Source organism: Nipponia nippon, unplaced genomic scaffold, assembly GCF_047370975.1.
Source record: "Nipponia nippon isolate SJK-2023a ecotype South Korea unplaced genomic scaffold, ASM4737097v1 scaffold_10, whole genome shotgun sequence".
Lineage (NCBI taxonomy): Eukaryota > Metazoa > Chordata > Aves > Pelecaniformes > Threskiornithidae > Nipponia > Nipponia nippon.
Window position 1 is genome coordinate 1725076 of NW_028262291.1, and position 18181 is coordinate 1743256.

The 18181-nt window shown below is 56.5% G+C and overlaps 3 protein-coding genes across 10 annotated transcripts in view; 1 reads left to right on the forward strand and 2 right to left on the reverse strand.

Annotated features, from left to right (window-relative positions):
• Positions 1–1512: 1512 nt before the first annotated feature.
• On the reverse strand, positions 1513–3737 carry FEN1 (flap structure-specific endonuclease 1). Of its 2 annotated transcripts, none has more exons than XM_087741074.1 (2): positions 3617–3737; positions 1513–3020 (listed from the first exon to the last, which is right to left on the reverse strand). In XM_087741074.1, the coding sequence occupies exon 2, from the start codon at positions 3017–3019 to the stop codon at positions 1871–1873; it is 1149 nt and encodes a 382-aa protein (XP_087597200.1). In that variant the 5' UTR covers position 3020; positions 3617–3737; the 3' UTR covers positions 1513–1870. The 2 variants fall into 2 exon arrangements, with proteins under 2 accessions (XP_087597200.1, XP_087597192.1); XM_087741066.1 differs by lacking the exon at positions 3617–3737 and adding an exon at positions 3518–3597.
• On the forward strand, positions 3628–5447 carry TMEM258 (transmembrane protein 258). The gene is made up of 4 exons (XM_087741462.1): positions 3628–3723; positions 4081–4190; positions 4298–4466; positions 5304–5447. The coding sequence occupies exons 1-3, from the start codon at positions 3721–3723 to the stop codon at positions 4422–4424; spliced, it is 240 nt and encodes a 79-aa protein (XP_087597588.1). The 5' UTR covers positions 3628–3720; the 3' UTR covers positions 4425–4466; positions 5304–5447.
• Positions 5448–5580: 133 nt separating this feature from the next.
• The window catches only part of MYRF (myelin regulatory factor), a 68038-nt gene continuing 55437 nt past the window's right edge, over positions 5581–18181 (reverse strand). For 5 of the 7 annotated variants that reach the window (XM_087740555.1, XM_087740540.1, XM_087740532.1 and 2 more), the window contains 12 exons: positions 17666–17738; positions 17288–17376; positions 17025–17093; positions 16254–16334; positions 14266–14351; positions 13868–14029; positions 12723–13016; positions 12055–12142; positions 11651–11725; positions 11412–11514; positions 10792–10866; positions 5581–10531 (listed from right to left, as the gene is read on the reverse strand). In XM_087740555.1, the coding sequence (XP_087596681.1) occupies positions 10445–10531; positions 10792–10866; positions 11412–11514; positions 11651–11725; positions 12055–12142; positions 12723–13016; positions 13868–14029; positions 14266–14351; positions 16254–16334; positions 17025–17093; positions 17288–17376; positions 17666–17738 (1282 nt within the window). In that variant the 3' untranslated portion in view covers positions 5581–10444. The remainder of the gene's footprint in view (positions 10532–10791; positions 10867–11411; positions 11515–11650; positions 11726–12054; positions 12143–12722; positions 13017–13867; positions 14030–14265; positions 14352–16253; positions 16335–17024; positions 17094–17287; positions 17377–17665; positions 17739–18181) is intronic. The other 2 variants (XM_087740523.1, XM_087740518.1) reach the window with 2 other exon arrangements.

Below are 18181 nucleotides of genomic sequence, written 5' to 3' on the forward strand. Positions count from 1 at the left end.
AGAAGAGCCGGGCATTCAAACTAACGCGCCCAGTACCTTCGAGCCTCCTGGGAACGCAGCCTGGGCTCTGCTTCTCCGTCAGACAAGACGAACCAGTGGCAGGACGCTGAGAAGCTGCTTAAACTGCGTTTTTTCCAGCTGAAGGGAAAAAAGATCGTGGTTCAGAGTGACAGGAGGTCACAAGGATTCAGGGTTGAAAGCACAACTACGCAGACAGAAGCCTTGTTAGACAGATATAGAGAAGAGGTGCTACAACATCGCGCCTCGCGTTGATTTTAAAATCTGGTTTTCCCTGCAGCGCTTCCCTGCCTTTCTGGGTGCGGATTCTGCAAGTACCGTGGCGGGCAAGCGACAGCCGCGTGGACACTTGCGGAGAGCAGAGACGTCGATCTCAAAGCACGCCGGCTACGGCTGCCCTCCTTTAAAGCATCCGGGCTTCCTCTTGCCAAAATACCTCCAGCTTAGGGCTTGGAATTAAGGTTAAGCCGAGACCCTGTGAAAAACCACCAGATCAGAGAAGCAGACTTGTAAGTTTTGGGTGCTCTGCTCCACGTGACCCTTCCCGCACGCGTGGCAAGCTCGAGAAGCTCCCTGCCTCCGTGCGCAGCACCCGCTGCTATTCCTCAGGCTACAGTCAAGAAAATTCCTGAGGTGGCGTAAAAATCAGGATTATTGTAGCAATGTTAACGGAATTCCCCTGCGAAACAAGCCCAGCTTCTTATTTTATAACTTGGCAGAGAGTTGACCCACTCTGATGTGTACAAACCATCCAAAAGCCACTGTTAATAACAGGATTAAAACTTGAATTTTCTGTATTCAGGCCTGTGTGTGATTTGTTGGCTGTTGTCACAAAAAGGTTTCCGGGATTTTTCTTCAGCAACAAGGTTTAAGCCACCTGTCCAGAGAATGAGAAACACTGTATTTGTGTATAAATTTTATTCTGAAAACAAAACTCAGGACATCGCTTTGACAAGCAAGAGGAACAGACTATGCAAAATACAGAATAAAATAAAGTAAGGAAAAAAAAAAAAAAGAGGCACTATCATTTCTTCTTAGTCTGGGACCTGCCTCTGTGTGTACAAGATGGAAAGATGCCTCACGAAATCAGGGAGCGAACAGGCTTCCGTTCGAGGTTTATTGACAGTTTTCTTTTTAAACATAAAGCAGAACCTAGCAGCAAAATTCAGCAGCAGTCTCAGCTCAGCTTGTCCTCGGTTTAAGCACTAAGAGCAGGCCAGAACTTTGCTGGAATTGGGATCACAATTTTTTTTTAAACAAAGACAAGTGACTACAGTAAGGGAAGGAAGAGCCTATGCCCAATCCTCGTTAAAGGGGGAGGTTTACCTCGTTATTTCAAGTCTCCTTCCCAGCTCCAGCTTGCCTTCACATCTCCCCAGTTTCTCCTTTGGCCTCTGCTGCTTGCACCTACCTCTTTTTTGGGTGGATTGTGTCAGGCAGAAATCTATCATTTGTACCGTTTGCTCTCTAGCTGTTCAATTTTTTTATTTCTTAAATCAGAGGGGGTGTCTGTGACCAGTGCCTCCCTTTAACTCCACCTCCGGTCCCTGTGGCCTCCTCGTCAAAAGTCTCAAACCGCTGAACGCTGCTGCTGAATACAACTCCCCGGTTCCTCACCCCTCCATCCCCCCACGCTGCGGTGGTTTCGGCTCCTCTCCTCTCCTCGTACGTTACTACTGCTGCGCAGGAAGACGCTTATCCGATCCACTAGCCTAGCCTTGTTGGGGAGCCCTTTAGCAGCATCCTTCCTAGCACTAACACGCAGGACAGAGAGACGACCGTTTGTTATTAGCCTAAAATTCCCGGTTGAGCGTGAAAACCAAGCGCAGGGGTTTGTGGTCAGCCAGTCTGGCTATTTGCCCTTTTTGGTCTTTGCGGCTGCGGCGTTGTTGGTCTTGGCTTTCTTCTTTGCCGACCCCTTGGTCTCCGGCTCTTTGCGCTTGGCTGACGTGATGGAGCCCGTCACCTTGAAGAAGTCATCCAGCCGGCCCTGCGTGCTGCCCTGCCGGCTTTTGCTCAGCCTCTTGACGCCGTTGCGGATCCGCTCTTCGTTGAACTGCTTCTCCCCGCACATGAACTGAACCAGCTGCTCTTCATTCGGCTCCGTCCACTTCAGCTCTACGGTGTTGGGGTTGACCACATCAGGCTCTAGAAAGAGCTTCTGGGCCTCTTTGTGCAACCAGTTCTCCGGCAGAGGGTACTTCTTGGTGTCTATCTGCTGGATGATCTTCTCGATGGTTTTGTGCTCCTTGATGAGCTCGACGGCACGCTTGGGCCCGATGCCGCGGATGCTCTCGCAGTAGTCACAGCCCAGGAGGATACACAGATCCACAAACTGTTCCCAGGTCAGGTCTAGATCCTGCAGAATACGGTTCAAGTGAAACTCCTGGATGGGCAGCTTCTTCGTCTCGCTGGCAGTAAGATGCCGCATCAGTACGGGACTGCCAAAGGTCAGGCAATCCATATCTTCCGTGGCAGCCGCGTAGACCTTCCCAGCCTTCACCAAGGTAGCGCAGCTGGCTTCGGCCTCCCCCGGCGCCTCCACGTAGGGGATGCCCATCAGCGTCAGTAACTTCTTGCACTCGTCAGTGTGCTGCTGGGTCACCTTGACCAGCCTCTTGCTGTACTTCTCAATGTTGGTCTCCTCCCCGGCCTCCTGAGCCTCCTGCAGGTGCTTCTCGGCCTCAGCCCGGCGCTCAGTCCGCTTTGCCAGCTCCCCCGATTTCAGCTGTGGGGGCTTGCCATCAAAGACGTAAACCGGCTTGATGCCGTTCTCCACCATGCGGATGGTCCGGTAGAACATACCCATCAGGTGGCTCGTGGTCTCGCCCTCCTCGTTCTGAAGGACTTCAGCTCCCTGCCGCACGGCGATCAGGAACTGGTAGATGCTCATGGAGGCGTCGATAGCGACCTTCCGGCCGAAGTAAGACTTGATGTCATTCTCCCGGATGGCGCCAGGAGCCACGTCGGCAATAAGCTTGGCCAGGCCGTGGATTCCCATCCTGGGGAAGAGAAAAGGGGATGCTGGGATGAGGCTCTACACGCAGACGGTGCTGGGGGGAGCTGAGGGTTACCAGCGGGGCTGGCGTACCACCGAAGCGGGGAGCGCCAACGGGAGGGGGCTGCTTCCCCTGCAAACCGTTACCCCATGGGCTGTGGCCTCCGCTGGCTGCCATCACCCCGCTTCCAGCCTCGGCCTCCCCAGCCCGCCGTTATCCCCCTACCCACCATTACACCCCCACCTCAGCCTCCCCTGCGCACCGTTACCCCCTTGCCTAGGCCCATCATTACCCCCCTTCCCACCTCAGCCTCTCCCCATCACACCCCAGCCCCGCCATTACTCCCCCCCTTTCCGCTGCGGCCTCTCCCGGCCCTCAGATACCCGCCCCCGGCCCGCCTCAGCCTCCCCCGCCGCCATTATCTACCCCCTTCTCGCCTCAGCCTCCCCCGCCGCCATTATCCCCCCCGGGCCCGCCTCAGCCTCCCCCGCCGCCATTACCCCGCAGCTCGCTCCCGCCACCGCTCCCGCGCTCCGCCGCAATGCCCGCCGGGAGCCGGCGAGAGCCAATAGCGAGCGGCTCCCGGTCGCCCCACCCACCCATCCCGGCATGCACCGCTCCCGCTCTCCTTTCCGTTTCCGGCGGAGGGGCGGGCAGCGGCGGCGACGTGTCGGAGCAGAGCGGGAACCGGCGTCTGGGCGAGATGGTGAGGGCCGGGGCCGGTAGCCAGGACTGGGGGCTGGGTAGCCAAGATTGGTGGCCGGGAAGCTGCCGTTAGGGGCCGGTGGTAGCCAGGACTGGGTGCCGGTGGTAGCCAGGACCAGGGGCCAGGAAGCCGCCGTCAGGGACCAGTAGCCAGGACTGGGGACCGGGAAGCTGCTGTCAAGGGCCGGTGGCAGCCAGGACCAGGGGCCGGGAAGTTGCCGTCAGGGGCCGGTGGTAGCCAGGACTCGGGGCCGGGAAGTCTTCATCAGGGGCCGGTAGCCAGGACTGGGGTCCGCTCCCGTCCCCGTCCCACTCCCGTCCCCCGGCAGTGCCGCTCACCTTCTCCGTGTCCGCGCAGGAGCTGGAGGCGATGAGCAGATACACCAGCCCGGTGAACCCCGCCGTCTTCCCGCACCTGACAGTGGTGCTGCTGGCCATCGGCATGTTCTTCACCGCCTGGTTCTTCGTGTATCCCCGGGCTGGAGCGGGGGGCCGGGGAGCGGGCGGGGGGCCGGGGGAGCGGGGGGCCCTCACCTTCCTCTGCCTCCGTTATCGCCTCAACCCCCGGGCTGCAGCTACGAGGTGACTTCGACCAAGTACACGCGGGACATCTACAAGGAGCTGTTGATCTCCTTGGTGGCTTCGCTCTTCATGGGCTTTGGCGTCCTCTTCCTGCTGCTGTGGGTCGGGATCTACGTCTGAGGCCCGGGAGCACCGGTACCGCCCTGCGAATCCCCCACGGCTGTAAGCTCCCTCGAGTCTTACCGTTATACCACGTGTAGCGCCCGTAAGGGGCGTGCCAGCATCTGAGCTGTTTATTAGGTCGGCACTGTTAATCCCTCACTTACACAAGCACGTAAGTTCACTGACAATGGTTTAAAAGTCGTTAATAATGGTGGTAAGATGATCAGCTTTCTGTTTTGCCTCTAAGCATCGCTAACGTAGGGGACAAAGGCAGAGGAATACAAACCAGGCACCGCATTGGTACAAAAATATTGGCATTTTGCTTTCAGGGTGATTATTATTATTATTATTATTATTATTATTATTATTATTATTATTATTATTATTATTATTATTATTATTATTATTATTATTATTTTGGCAACGATTGTGTCTGGACAGCTCAGATGGGAGTGGGGTCCGTTGGTGACTGGTATGGAACAAAACAGACTGCCTTGAAGAGCTGGTCATCCGAATGGGCAGGGCGAAGGAAAGGTGGGAGGAGGAAAAAGAAACACAGAGATTTGTTCCAGGAGGCGCAGCAGGTCTCTGGTCAAGAGAGGAATAATATCGAAACGTAGCCTGGTCTTTACAAAAGCCACCTTTCTTCAAGGGCAGAGTGAGGACAGACAAACGGCTGCGCCCTCGCCCCAGCAGCAGCCTTTGGGCTTAAACCCTGAGCTGCAAAGGGGTCGCTGGGTCGCGCTTCTGTGCCCGCCCGTGAACCGCGGGCCGAACTCATCCCCTTGGGGCGGTGAGGGATCGTGCGCGCTGGGGCTGTAGCTGCAGCAGGGTCCGGCCCGGTGCCGCCCTGGGGAATGCTGTCTCACCGACCTCCTTCATTTCCTTTGGTTCCAGGTGGGAAGCCCCGCAGAAGCTCTTTTTGTATTTCTTTTATACTTCAACGGCAAAGCCCGTATCAGGCGTGGACTGTGCTGTCGAGTGGCTTCTGCTAGCCCAACAAACCAACCCTGAATAAAACTGGCTCCGTGATGCACCTGCCTTTGGACTCATGGTTTGTCCTTTCGATGCCTTTTTTTCCACCTGGCTTCTCCGAACCACTTTGATATCAGCACAAGCTCCACGTGCCTTTGGACAGGCCCCGTGTTTATCATAGATTTCCCCAGCTGCCCAGAAGCATTTCAGGGCCGCCTTGGGCCCTAGTGCAGCTAGGCTCTAGAAAATAAGCGCTTCCCGCTTCTTCCAAAGCCTGCTTTTGTATCCCTCAGCCTTCGTTACCGTTTCTCTTTCTGGAAGACTGAGCTCTTTCCCATCCCGAGCCAGCAGCGTTGCGGCTCAGCAGCGCTGGTGGCCCCTGGCGAAGCGGCAAGGGGCAGGGACCGCTCCGAGGGGCTTCGGTTACCCTCGGCGGTGCGTCCTGGGGCCTGCCTGCGCTGGAAATGGAGCCGATGGAAACACCCGGTCCTGTTTTTCAGCCGGGCTCCGTGCTCCTGAGGTGCGCGGATGGACCCTTCGGCCCGGGTGAAGCGGCGCTTGTGGAACGGTCTCTGGTCGGGGCTCCCGGGTAACGCACTGGCGCGGCTCCTCGGGCGCAAAGCGAGGAGAACGCTCGTCTGGCGGGCACCGCGGTGGGTGCCGCGAGCTGTGTGTGTGGGAAACGAGGTTTTGGAGGAACGCTTGAGCGGTACGGGGCAGAACAATCTTGTAGCTGGATGCGCCCTTCAGTTAAGTAGCGAATTAACTGCCTTGCCTATAAAAGAGTTTATTTATGGCATGCATAACGATATTTTTATAGGTAGCTTTGAATTTGTAGCCCAGCTTTCAAAGCAATTTGATTTCAAAATCAGAAGTTCAACAGGTAGCTGACGGATTAAAGCCCTAATTTCCAGTTTGGGAAGGAAGCTTTCCCTCTGGATCTGGCCCAGCCTCCAAGGCGTGAGCCACGAGAGCTCCTTCTTTCATCCCTGTCGGAAAGCACCCTGCGTCGCAGCGAGCAGCCGCAGGCTGGGGCTGTTTGACCCCGACTGGGCCCCGCATGGGAGCTCCCGCTGATTCACGACACGGGGGGGTTCCTCCGTCTGCGGGGAGCAGTTTTACAGCTGCTGAAGGGAAAGGCTGACGTTTCATAGCAAGGGAGGAACGCGCCAGGAGCCGTCCTTGGATACAAAGCAGTATTTATATATTTATTTATATGGGCGTATTTACCTCCAGCATAAAACAAAGTCTAAATAAGCCAAACAAAAAAAAAAAAAAGTGGGGAATCCGGACACTCGGCACTCAAATTCAGCAAAATATAAATATAAATCAGAAAGAAAGGAGGGAAACCACGCTTGTTCCCCACAAATAAAAACCGATAATCAATAATACCTGCTAAGAATGCAACTCTACAAACTTGCTGGCAATATACAGTGATTAAAGCTGTGACAGCAACATTTAAACCAAACAAATTAGTGCTTTACTTTTTTTTTTTTCTCCTTAATTCTTGCAGCGGTGGCATAGTCTCTATTTACAGGCTTTAAGCTCTAACAGTAGGACAGAATGTTTGTGAATTTGCTTTTGAAACAAACTCCGAAACAGCCCAACTTTGGCAAGCGGCCTCGTTTCCACGCTTCTCTTCCTTCCTGCCAAGAATGTCTAGAGAGATGAAGCGCCTGGTTTCCAGCGGAAAGAGAGGGTTTTCCCCAAGCTGTGGGGCTGGAGACATCGGCTCAGAGCTCCCTCCGTCTCATGCGGGGAACGGCCTGATTGTTAACTCTCTTGTTACTGATTGGGGATGGGGAACGCGTCTTCAGAGACACCTTTTGCAGGGGGAGTCTACACAAACTGCCGTTTCCGCAGGCTTAGGAGCACTTCTGTGACCCTTTAATAACTACAAACCCCTTTGGAGCTCGTTTCTCCCTTGCTGTGCAGCGGCTGGTGGAACCGGCAGACGCTTTGTGATAGATTTTTAAAACCAAAGATACTATTGCGATAGAAGACGCTAAAAACTGCGTTCTGAATCCCTCTCCTCTTTTGATACCAGGGATTGCTGTCAGCCCGGCGCCGCTCTGCCGGGCGGCAGCCGGACGCGGGCAGGGCCGGCCTTTGCGCTTTAGGTGTTGCCTCCTCTCGGTTCTCAAGCTAACTGGCCACCGCTTTTGAGGCACGCAGCGTTTTACGCACGTGTGGGAAACCCCTGTTCCCTCGTGCAGTCCTGTTTGTTAGCAGAAAAAGGCACTAGAGCCGTTCCCATAGCCCTTAGGCACTTGGTTTGCCCGGGGCCCTCGTAAACCCCATGGCTGAGCGTCGCAGGGACACCTGAGAGACTCTGTCTCCTCTTGGCCCACTGCTGCTGGCACGTTTTTAGTGATTGCTTGATTCCTCCCCTCCAGGAGCGGCTTTCCCCGCGGCGGGGTGAGACGTACTCGCGGTTCTCGGCTGAGCTCAGCCAGCACCACCAGCGAGGGCGGGGAGTGGCGGCGGTGATTGCAGGCAGCGCTTTCCGCTCCGGCCCTCCCAGCGCCGCCCGTCGCCTCTTCAGAGGCTAAACGAGCGCACGGGCATTTAGCCCGGCTCCACAATACAAGGGAAAACAGCAGGTCTGAGAAGGCCACCTCTCAGCTGAGCAGACGTCGACGAGCACATGGCTTCACCCACCTGAATAAGGACGTGCCAGACTGGGCCACTGATTGCCAAGCGGAGAAGAAAAGCTGCCGAGAAAGTAACTTTAAGGCCAAGCAAAAAAGCTGAGGGAAGAGCGCTGAGCGGCCTCTCTGGAGAGCTGCAGCAGAGCGTTTCCTTCCCGGTTGGAGGGAGAAGCAGAGAATCCTGCTGAGCGTGGAGCTGACCTGCTCGCGCGTGGGTATTCCCAAGCCTTGGGACCTTTCCCGCTGAGCTCCCCAAAGTCGGGTAGTCCCTGCCTTCCCTCCTGCTTGGCTGCCCGGCATTCCCTGCTCACCCACCAGTTCCCGCCTTCAGTGCGCTTTAGTAACCGGAGAGCGTCGCCAACGTATAGCGAAGTGTTTGCTACCCGTAGGCACGCAGTGGGAACGAAACCCTGACCTTCAAACCAGCCTACAAACAAAGAGCCAGGTCCCTTGGCGGCAGAGACGCCAACTCCTAACGACGTCGCAAGGAATCGCAGGGCTACGGCTGGGACAAGCTCAGAAAGTTGTTCTGAGATGGGTGACGGGAGATAAAACTGCGCCCCGGCCTGGGGAGTGAAGGCCGCGCAGGGTCCCACGAGATGTGCGCAGGAACCATCTCTGGTTTTATCTAATCTGGATTAAAAAAAAAAAAAACAAAACGTCTTTGCAGCTCGTTTCTCCGGAGCAGCAGAGCCAGCCCCGCGCTCCTCGGTGCTGGTAACAACACTGAGGGATCGCTGCATCCGTCTCCGCTGAAAGCAACAAAATGCAGCAGCCAGAGCCTGATGTGGTTTCCCAAAACCAGTTCGGTTCGAGTTGCCTACGTCCAGCGACGGGGCCGCAGGGGCGAGGCGTGGTCTTCTCCGAAGCCAGCTTTAGAGTGGCCTTTCCCCCTCGCCGCCCTTCCCCAGCGGCGGCTGCTGTTCCCTTACAGAAACGCGTCGCAGACATGAGAACCCGGTGGTGGCTCAGCCTCCGGGAACGCGAGACGGCTCCTTTTTAGCGAGAGGTGCTGGAGCAGGACGGGGAGGAGGACGCGGCGCTGGTCGGTCACTCTGACGCGTCCCAGCACCGCTGCGGCAGTCGAGCTTTAACGTTGAGCTTAGCAGTGGCCCCCTTTGGTTTCCTATGTGAGACGCACGTCGCTGAACAGGGACAGAATTAAGAGACCCATTTTTATACGGCTTTAAAAAAAAAAAAATTCAGTAGTTTAGCAAGTTAAGAACTTGTAACAGTAAAATACCCAAAATACACTCAACATAACTGCTTTCCGAGAACAGTGACAGCAAGGGCCCGCAGTCGCTGCCATTCCCGGCTTTGGGGGAGAGGATCGGCCGCTTCAGTGCCTGGCGGAGATCCGCTGGGCAGGGGCGCAGCGAAGCCACGTCACGCGTCCCCAGCGACTCAGCCTTGCTCTGCAGGGCGCACCGGGCTCTGCCAGTGCTCTCTCTTCTGCACGTCTGGGCAGAGGCGGCTGTGTTGGCTTGGGAGCCGACCAGGCAGCTCCGCACACACTGCGAGAGGCCGCACGCTGCTGCCAAATGAAAAAAAAATGGGTCCTATGACACTTAACGCAGGTGCCGCACGGTAATTTTTCTCCCGTGGGTTGATGGCAAGTGTCCCCACACGTGGTTTGGACTGGGCACAGCCTCAGCAGCATCTTTAAGTGGGGTTCTTGAGTTTATCCAGCCAGATCTGGATACGGTGGAAGTTGGAGTACGGTGAGGAGGGGGACAGACAGGGCTAACGTTGAAGCTGCACCTTCTCTTGTCCGCAGAGGACAGTTCGTTCACGGGTCCGGGGGTCTCCGGGGGTCTGTGGAGCGGGGCTGCGAGGGATGGCCCTGGGCCAACCAGAAGGAACAGCAACTCCAGTGTACGACTTCCAGTACGTCCAGGCACAGCCTTCCTTTCCAGGCCAAACTCCAGCGTTTCGCTCTTGGAAAGGGCTCCAGTGTTGAGCAATTCCAGTGTTGTGAAGACGTGGCACATCTGGGACCAGTGGGCCAGTACAGGATGGAGCTCCCATCCACCTTCTGGGATGCGGCAGAGCCGTCCACGTTCAGTCCAGTGTCATGCTTTCAAATCCAGTGTTGCAAGGGGCGGGAGAAGCGATGGAGGACACAAGCGTCCCCGTAAGGGAAGGAGAGGGACGTTCGGGGCGGCGTGGGATGGCGGGAGTCGGTGGGAGGTGAGCCCAGGAGGTACCACAGGGCTGGTTGTGTTTCTGTGGCTTAGGTCCTATGTTCTGCCCGTGCCGTGCCTGCCTCACCAGCCACAACCAAACCAGCCCCACGCCCGAGACGGGGGTAAGGTGGGGCTGGGGGCGAGCGGAGGAGGGCGTACAGCAGGCTCCCCAGTGTCACCAGTCCCCCTCCTCTCTCCAACCAGAGGGCACTGGTGCTGCCAGGACTCACTCACAGAGCCAGTAAAACTGAAAATAATAGTCAGTGAAAAGGTGTCCCATCTGCTCGGGAGCAGTGCTGCAGTTGGCTCGGCCCTGTGAGAGAGCGAGAAAAAGAGCTTACAGACAGGGGTAGGACGCGTGCTCTGAGGGGGGAATTGTGCACGAATTATGGGCTGGGGCAGAGAAAAATCGTACCCCCGCTACCCATGCAACTGCGGAAGGCAACAGCCCCGATGGAGAGGGCTGCGGAAGGCTCTCGGCGCGAGGTGGCCGCTAAACCTGCCATGGTCCCATTGCTCTCCTGCCGCTCAGCCCTGGACAAGAGGGAAGACAAAGCGGCTGCTGGTACTCACAGGCTGCGCTACTCTGAAGTGGTAGGTAAACTCCCGGAAAGACAGCATGACGAGAGGCCAGCGGTGCGTTGTTTCCTGGGGAGGAACACAGAACAGCTAGGATGAGATTGGGGCCGAGCATCGGGGGACGTTCTCCCGGGCCAGACCGGCAAGGAACCACGCGACCCTGCGGGGTGGAGCGGAGGAGCAACCTCTCCGAGGCCAGCGATAGAGCCGGCCTGCGAGGGGCAAGGAGGCACTCGAGGGTAAGGAAGGTCTGAGGCAGCCTCCGCGCACGCAGAGCTGCAAAATCCCGCTGAAGGGAGTTCGTTAGGACGCGGTACGGCAGCTTACAGCGGGGTCTTTTTCCCGCAGTCCTGGGGCTCATGCAGAGGGGGGGATGATTTCATGTGAGCGACCACATCAGGCTTACAGACCCCTCCCTGTCGGGCTTGCAGGGATGTCTGAGGGTCATGGACGTTAGCCCGTGCAGAGTACGGCTATGTTTGAGCACGAATTCCCTCCAGCAAGTCCTGTCCTGCCCTGGCCAGGCTGCTGTAGTCCCTTCTGGAGGGATCGGTGGTGTGCTGGGATGAAAACGCACGTGGATTTTGTGAGCCGTACCCTCCCTCCCTCCCTACCTGTGCGTCTGTGGCATCCGTGGAGCTGTTCGTGCTCGCGGCATCCTGGCAGGGGTCGCTGGAGACGAGGCCGCAAAGGGAGATGGACACCGCGGAGGAGGAGCTGGGGAGACGAGACACTGTAAGACCCCGCTGGCTCTTCCCCAGCTCAGGCAGGGGACACCATGGCCACCTGGCACAGTATCCACCTGACTTTAGGGGTACTGAAACACCCAAGAGATGAGCCCTAGTCCACTCACTTCATTTCCAGGGTCAGGTTGGTGTTCACCGCTGTGAGCTGGTTGACAGGGATGCGGTAGGTGAAGTTTCCAGTCCTAAGGACACAGAGAGAGCATTAGACCTCACCACAGCATCTCAGGCGGCTGTGAGATGGCCATGCCGGGACCTAAAGTCTCTGTCGGGCTGAGACTTCAGAGGCGAGGGCTTCCCAGGCTAGTTCCCGAGGACAAACTCATCACCAAACGCATTCTTCCTGCACTCTGAGGGAAGGACTCAGAGCCCCAGCTCCTCTGTCCAAGGAGCAGCATGGGGAGATGGCAGAAAATGACCCAAGGCTCCAGGAGCTGCCCATCTGCTGCTTCCCCTGGAGCTCCCGCAGCGCTGCTGCCCCCAAAGTGCCGGCAGCCGGCTTTGCCTCGCTCACCTGCACGCCTCGGCGGCTGCGCAGTACTGGGACTGGATGCCCATATCGATCTCCACGATCCGGATGGAGTGCAGCACTGGGCTTGGCCCTGCACGTGGGAGAAGAGGCTATTTAGGAAGAGCAAAGGGATGGCAGCTGGGGTGCCCGGAGCCAGAAGGGCTGGAAGGGATGCCTGGCACTGAGACCACCTTTCCTCATCACCCTGTCATCAGAGAGGGGGTCGGATTGCTGCAGGACTGCGCTAACACCATCTCCAGCCACGGAGAGCCAGGAGACGGGGTGCCCCAGACTATGCCAATGGCTGGTCATCGACACTCCCTTCTCCCTGCTGCCAGCATGACTCAATCTGTGCATTTCTTCCTCTAGATCTGATTTAGAAATGGCTGAGCAAGCTGAGATGGGGGGAGGAACGGAGATGTCGGTACAGCAGCCTCAGAAGGGAACTAGCAACTGGCCAGAAAGCGTAGGGCAGCATGGAGGAGGAAGGGCAGGGCTGGAGGTTGAATCTGGCTGCACTGGGGGAGCTGGGGGCAAACAAGCCGCAGGATGGGGACGCAGCGAGAGTTGTGCGGGACAGATGAGACCCAGTTGGTTGAGGATACCCCAGGAGAGAACCCAGGACCACGGTGCCGCTGCAGCAGGGAGGGAAGAAGATAGGGTCCACCTACCATCCCTGCCGGGATCCTCTGTGCGGGGCCACTCGCTCACCGGCTGCCTGATGCTGCGCTGCTGCCGGGCCTGCCCCAGCGGGGAGTTGCTGCGGGAGAGCGAGAGGTTGGAGATGTACTTGGATTTGCCCTGGCTGTGGGTGAAGGGGGAGGAGGGGCTGGCATTGGGGCTGCCGAAGCTCTGAGACCTGTCAGGCGTCTTTGGCCACTTGGTGTAGGATGTCGCTTTCCCAGTGATGCCCCTGGATTTGGCTTTGATATTTGTCACTGGCAGGAGTGAGGTCTGACTTTGGTCTGCAAAGAGAAGGGAAAGAAAGGTTGTGCGGAGAGGCAGAGAGAGGCTGGCAGCGCTCCCGACCTTCGGGAGCAGTGCAGAGAGAAGAGCTACCAGCTCTGGGCGCGTCCTGTCCCCACGTCACCTCCCGTATTAACCCCTGGCAGCAGCTGAGGCTTCCCAGCCCCTGTGCCTGAAGGGGCCGGCGGGATCCCCGCAGCAGAGGGAAGCTGGAGCAGTCGGCGGGGACAAAGCGGGGACGCAGCCCTGTGCTCGGGTAGGGCACGCTGTATAAGGCAGGGTTAAGGCACGACTCCGGGGGTGTCAGGGCTCTGCAGTGACTGCCTGAGGTGCTGTTCCTCCTGCAACAGCGACCGGTGATGGAGCAAGCAAGCTTGCAAAAGCCCTGCTTGGGCAGCCAAGAGGCAGTGCACCCCCTGACCCGTCAAACCTTGCTCAAAGCAAACAGAAGAATGAGGTCAGGCTGCAAGGTACGGCTGCTCGGGCATGCTGGCAAGCCCGGTGGAGCCTCTCGTGACCTTGTGCTGGCAAAGCAGGCAACTCCAAAGACCTTCCAGCCCCCACGTATCCCCGGCAGCACGACCACGGCTCTCCGAACCGTGCCACACGGGCAGCGAAGGCTGTTGAGCCTGGCAGTCCCGCTTTGCCCTGCAGCTGCCTGCCGGATCAGGTCAGCCCAGGCAGCGGGTGCAGAGGAAAGCGGGCACCTTTCGAAGGACAGGCTGCACGTCCTTTTCATAACGTGGGACAGGAGGTGGGGGGAGGCTGGGGACATGAGGTGATGCGATGGTGGGACAGACACACCTCAGCGTTGTTCCAGCACCTCCTGGGTGCCTGGGCTGGCACTTACCTGTCTGGTTAGTGGCATGAGTGGGGCTGGTCTCAGAGAGGGCGACAGAGGAGACATTGGTGGGAGCAGCAGAGCAGCAGACGGAGAAACACGGTGGGCTGAAGCAGGCTAGCAGACTGTGACCAGATAAACTGAAGACTAAGTCACGTGTGTCCTCTGTGACTGCAGGGCAAACAGCAGGGACACATGGAGTAAGTCAAGGGGAGAGACATCTCACAGGAGCAGCACCAAGTGCCCCCGGCATCCCCTCTGCAAAACCAGAGCCTCAGGACCTCCCAGCATGAAGCCAGCATGGTGCCAGCAAGCCCCTGGCACGGAGGAGCAGCCACGTCCTTCACCCTGCACCACAACCCATCATCGTGCGCGTCTGCCGGGCCCCCTGCCCTGCTGCGACCTACCACGGTGCGTGGGGGTCCTGCTGCTGGCTCCGTCCGACGCAGCTGTGGATCGCACCATCTGCGTTTTATCAAAGTTCTGGCTTGACCTGAAATGCAGGAAAATACGGTGAAAACCTCTTCCATGGGGGTAACGGTGTCGCTTGTACGTGAAGAGAGAAGCAGCTGTAGCAGTGAGTGGGGCGATGGGAGCAGGTACACGGAGCAAGAGCAGACGTGGAGAGCACAAGGGTGAGGAGGAGCACAGACTGGAGTGATCTGGGAAAGGAAAGGCGGGAGAGAGGCACGCAAGCCGTGAAGACAGCAAGGAGAGCTAGGAAATGCCACAGCAGATCGTGTGGCAGTCCCACCTCTGGCGGGGACAAATGCCAGCTGGTTCAGAGGACACCAGCCATGCTCCCTCGATGCTCACTGTGGAACGGCGTGAACTCAGTGGACTTGATTTCCAACAGTGATCTCCGGGGTGGATTTATGTGCTCGGGTCTCGACACGTTTGGCCGTAACGGGCTCCAAGCACTCACCATTCCCTAAGGGAGGTGCCCCTTATCTCTTGGAGACAGACCATTCCTCATCGTGTTTTTTAGAAATGCACACAATCCCACCCAGATTCGTCCCACGTAATTTCAGGGGTTTCACCGAAGCTACCAAGACCTGAGCTGAGGACACCACAGGCGTCTCCCGAGGGTAAGGCAGACGTGGAAGGGGAGGAACCGCTGCCTCGTGCTGGTTTTCTCCCACGTCTGCACAAGGAGCCCAGAGCAACACCGCTTCTGGGCACCAGCTACCACCTAGAGAGATATGGGATAAACCCAGGCTCTCGCCTTCACGCACCGTAGCTGCCCACTGAGCCGAAATTTTTACTGAGCTCCTAACAGCGATGTGCAAGATTTCACCTGTCCAGACCCTGCCCAGGCACAGGAGCAGTTTGGTTTTATCCGTCCCACATTTTCCTTGTCCTGTACCCATGTCTTGCCTGTCCCCTTCGCTTTGCTCAAGGTTTCTCAAGGTTTCCCGAGCACATAAATGGAGCTTTCGCTCATTTAGAGAAATCAAAATACCACTTTGTCACCTGCAAGACTTATCTTATTACACCTATTTCTTTTTCTGGTGAAAGGAGATGCAACGCCGGTCTCCTGGAGGGAATGTGGGCACCAGCCTCCGGAGCTACCCTTCAAAAAGGTAAAAAAAAAAGCCAAAAACCCACCCCTACCCCTCATGTTCCCCCGCTGCCTCGTCACCACTCCCCATGCAGAGCTTTATCCTGCAGCCCCCAAGCGATTACTTTTTTAATAGCTTCCCGGGAAACGCTCTGAGGTAGAGTTCTTAAAAGACCAAATTAATCGGGCCTTCCACTGCTTTTTATGCAGTGTTTTGTTCTAAGGGTGCTGACAGATAGGCAGGACCTGTTCTTCTTTTAAAGGAATTACTTTGCTGCAGCCCTGCCGATCCCATTAACGGAGGTGCTTTACAGGTCTGCACCTGAGTAACTCGGCCAGCTTCCCCGTCTCAGTACCTCGCCAAACATTCCCAGCGGTAATGGCTCATAAAAAGAAATAATTTAGGGTTTTTTCCCGTCCTTTTGCACAGTAAGCTGTCCTGTGCTTGGGAGTGACCCTCCACAAGAAAGCTACTCACATAGGAAGAGAAGGTAGGAACAGCTTTTTGGCTAACTCCTCAAAGGCTTCATCCTTTTCACATACTGCCTCCACTCCTTTCAAACTGTCTGCTCCTGCTCTACCCGGAGTGCTAATTTCTTTATTTAGCCTTTGATTAATTGGTTCTTCAATCCCCTAATCCTAATTTCCCCTTCCTGACAGGATCCATAATCCTTCCTCCTGGAGTCCCACTTGCTGCAGTATATTTCTATCCCTTTCTTTGCTTTCAATTTTGCATAAGGTTCTTGGTCTTCTGCGGTGCAGATGGAAGAAAGAAGAGGATTTGAGAGAAGGGATGCGGCAATTAAATAACAGTATAATGAAACAATAACATACCGTGGACATAGAGCGACCGGCACCCCAGGACCCCTGTGCCGAAAGAGGGCCAGGAGACAGGCAGTGGGCACAGCAAAAGAGCTACAGGACAGTGAAGGGAGACGGGAAGAAAAGGCAGGTCGGTAGATGAGGAGGATGGGGGGGAATGAAAGAGGATATGGAAGGTAATGGAAATGAAAAGACAAGAATGGGAAAATTAAAGATGAAGCGGAAAGAAAATGGGTTGGATAAGAGATGTAACCAGAACAGGAGGAAGAGAAAGAAGACAGGGAGAAGAGGGAGAGAAAAAGAGACTCGTTATCTGGTAACGCGAGCTCCCAAAGGAGTGAAGTGTGCCAAACCCGAGCGCCCAGCACGGGCTGCCCGTGTGCACGCCTGCCGGGCTGGGGCCGTTCCCTCAATGCTCTCTCCACACCAAGGACGCTGCTTGCAGAGGAAAACGCTTGCCTAGCACAGACCAGTCCAGCCCCACTGCAATCAGTGGGACGATGCTGTTTTAGTCCAGCTGAAGACTGGTCCAAAGGACATTCAGACCGGCCACGCGTGGATATGTGAGCAGCCAAACAACAGGGTATTTTCTTTTTCTTCTCTGTTCCTCACTTCTTGCTCCAGATAATTTAACTGACCTCAGACTTGGATGTGTGGATGTGTTTGGTTGGCTTTATAGCTTGATTCACTGGAACTGTGCTCAATAACCCCACAGCAGCTGCTTTCTGCACTTCAGACTCCCGTGGTCACCACATCCCTCCCACAGAGCCCCAAGGTACCTACCCATCGATGTCCACAAGGTCCTCCTCGCTGCGCAAGCTCAGCACGTAGAGCGTGGACATGGACACCACACTGGAAAGGAAGAGAGAGGATGGGCATGGGGCAGGCGACATGTCACGGTACGGATCTGCTTCCAAGGGGTTTCAGCCCATGAAAGGAGCCGTAGGTCCTCAGCCCCTCGCTGCACACCCCACGGATGGCATGGGTCAAACCGATGAGCTGGAGAGAGACAGTGGAGAAGCGGCAGCCCGGGTGCGCGGTCTCACCTGAATGCCATGATGATGACCAGGGCAATGATGGTGCCCTGCAGGAAGCGCTGGCTGATGCAGGCCTGTTCGGGGACCACTGACGGTGACTGCAAGAGAAAAACCCCAAGATCAGCTCAGGACTCCTTACTGCTCTGGGCCTCCCACCCAGCCCATCCCAAGCTCCCCTGCAAGCCCTGAAGCCCCTCAGCGCAGAAGCCATCTAACATCTTCATTACGCACGGACAAAAAGGAAGGAGAGAGCATGGAAATGGGAGCAGACAGGGTCTCTCCCTCTGCAGCGTGTGTACGAAAACACACGAGGATCACGCAGACGACCGTTCCCAGAGAGCCCACTTTCCCCTGCACAGCGCTGCTCCTTTGGGATCCATCCCTTACCTTGCTGGCTACTTTGTGGGGTCTTTTTTTGTTGGGGACGCTTCCTGCGCGGCTGAACTGGCTTCCTGTTTGACTGCAAGGAGAAAGGAGGAATGGAGCTGAGCTGGGCAGGGACAGCACGCAAAGCGATTCCCAGGGAAAAATGAGATTCTCTGGGAGGGGAGAAATCTCTGCGTGGCACGACAGTCACAAACCCTTGTCACTTCATCTGCTTGGGGGTAGGTGCAGTGCTGGTCCATTGCCCAGAGAGCCTGAATTCTGCCCCCAAACCTGCATAAGCTGACCAGGGTCAGTATGGTGATTTTGGAAGCATGAGAAACTCTTTGCCCTGAGAAAGCCGTTCCCTTACTCCAGGGAAACGTGGAGACAATTTCATATTGGGGTTTTTTTTGAGCTGGTCTAAGAGCAGGCCGTTGGTATGTGTGTGCCAGACCTGTCTCACCAACCTCAGCTCCTTGAATCTACCCCAGGCCAAAAGACAACTGTGACCACTCCTCCCCATCTCCCCTTTCCCAA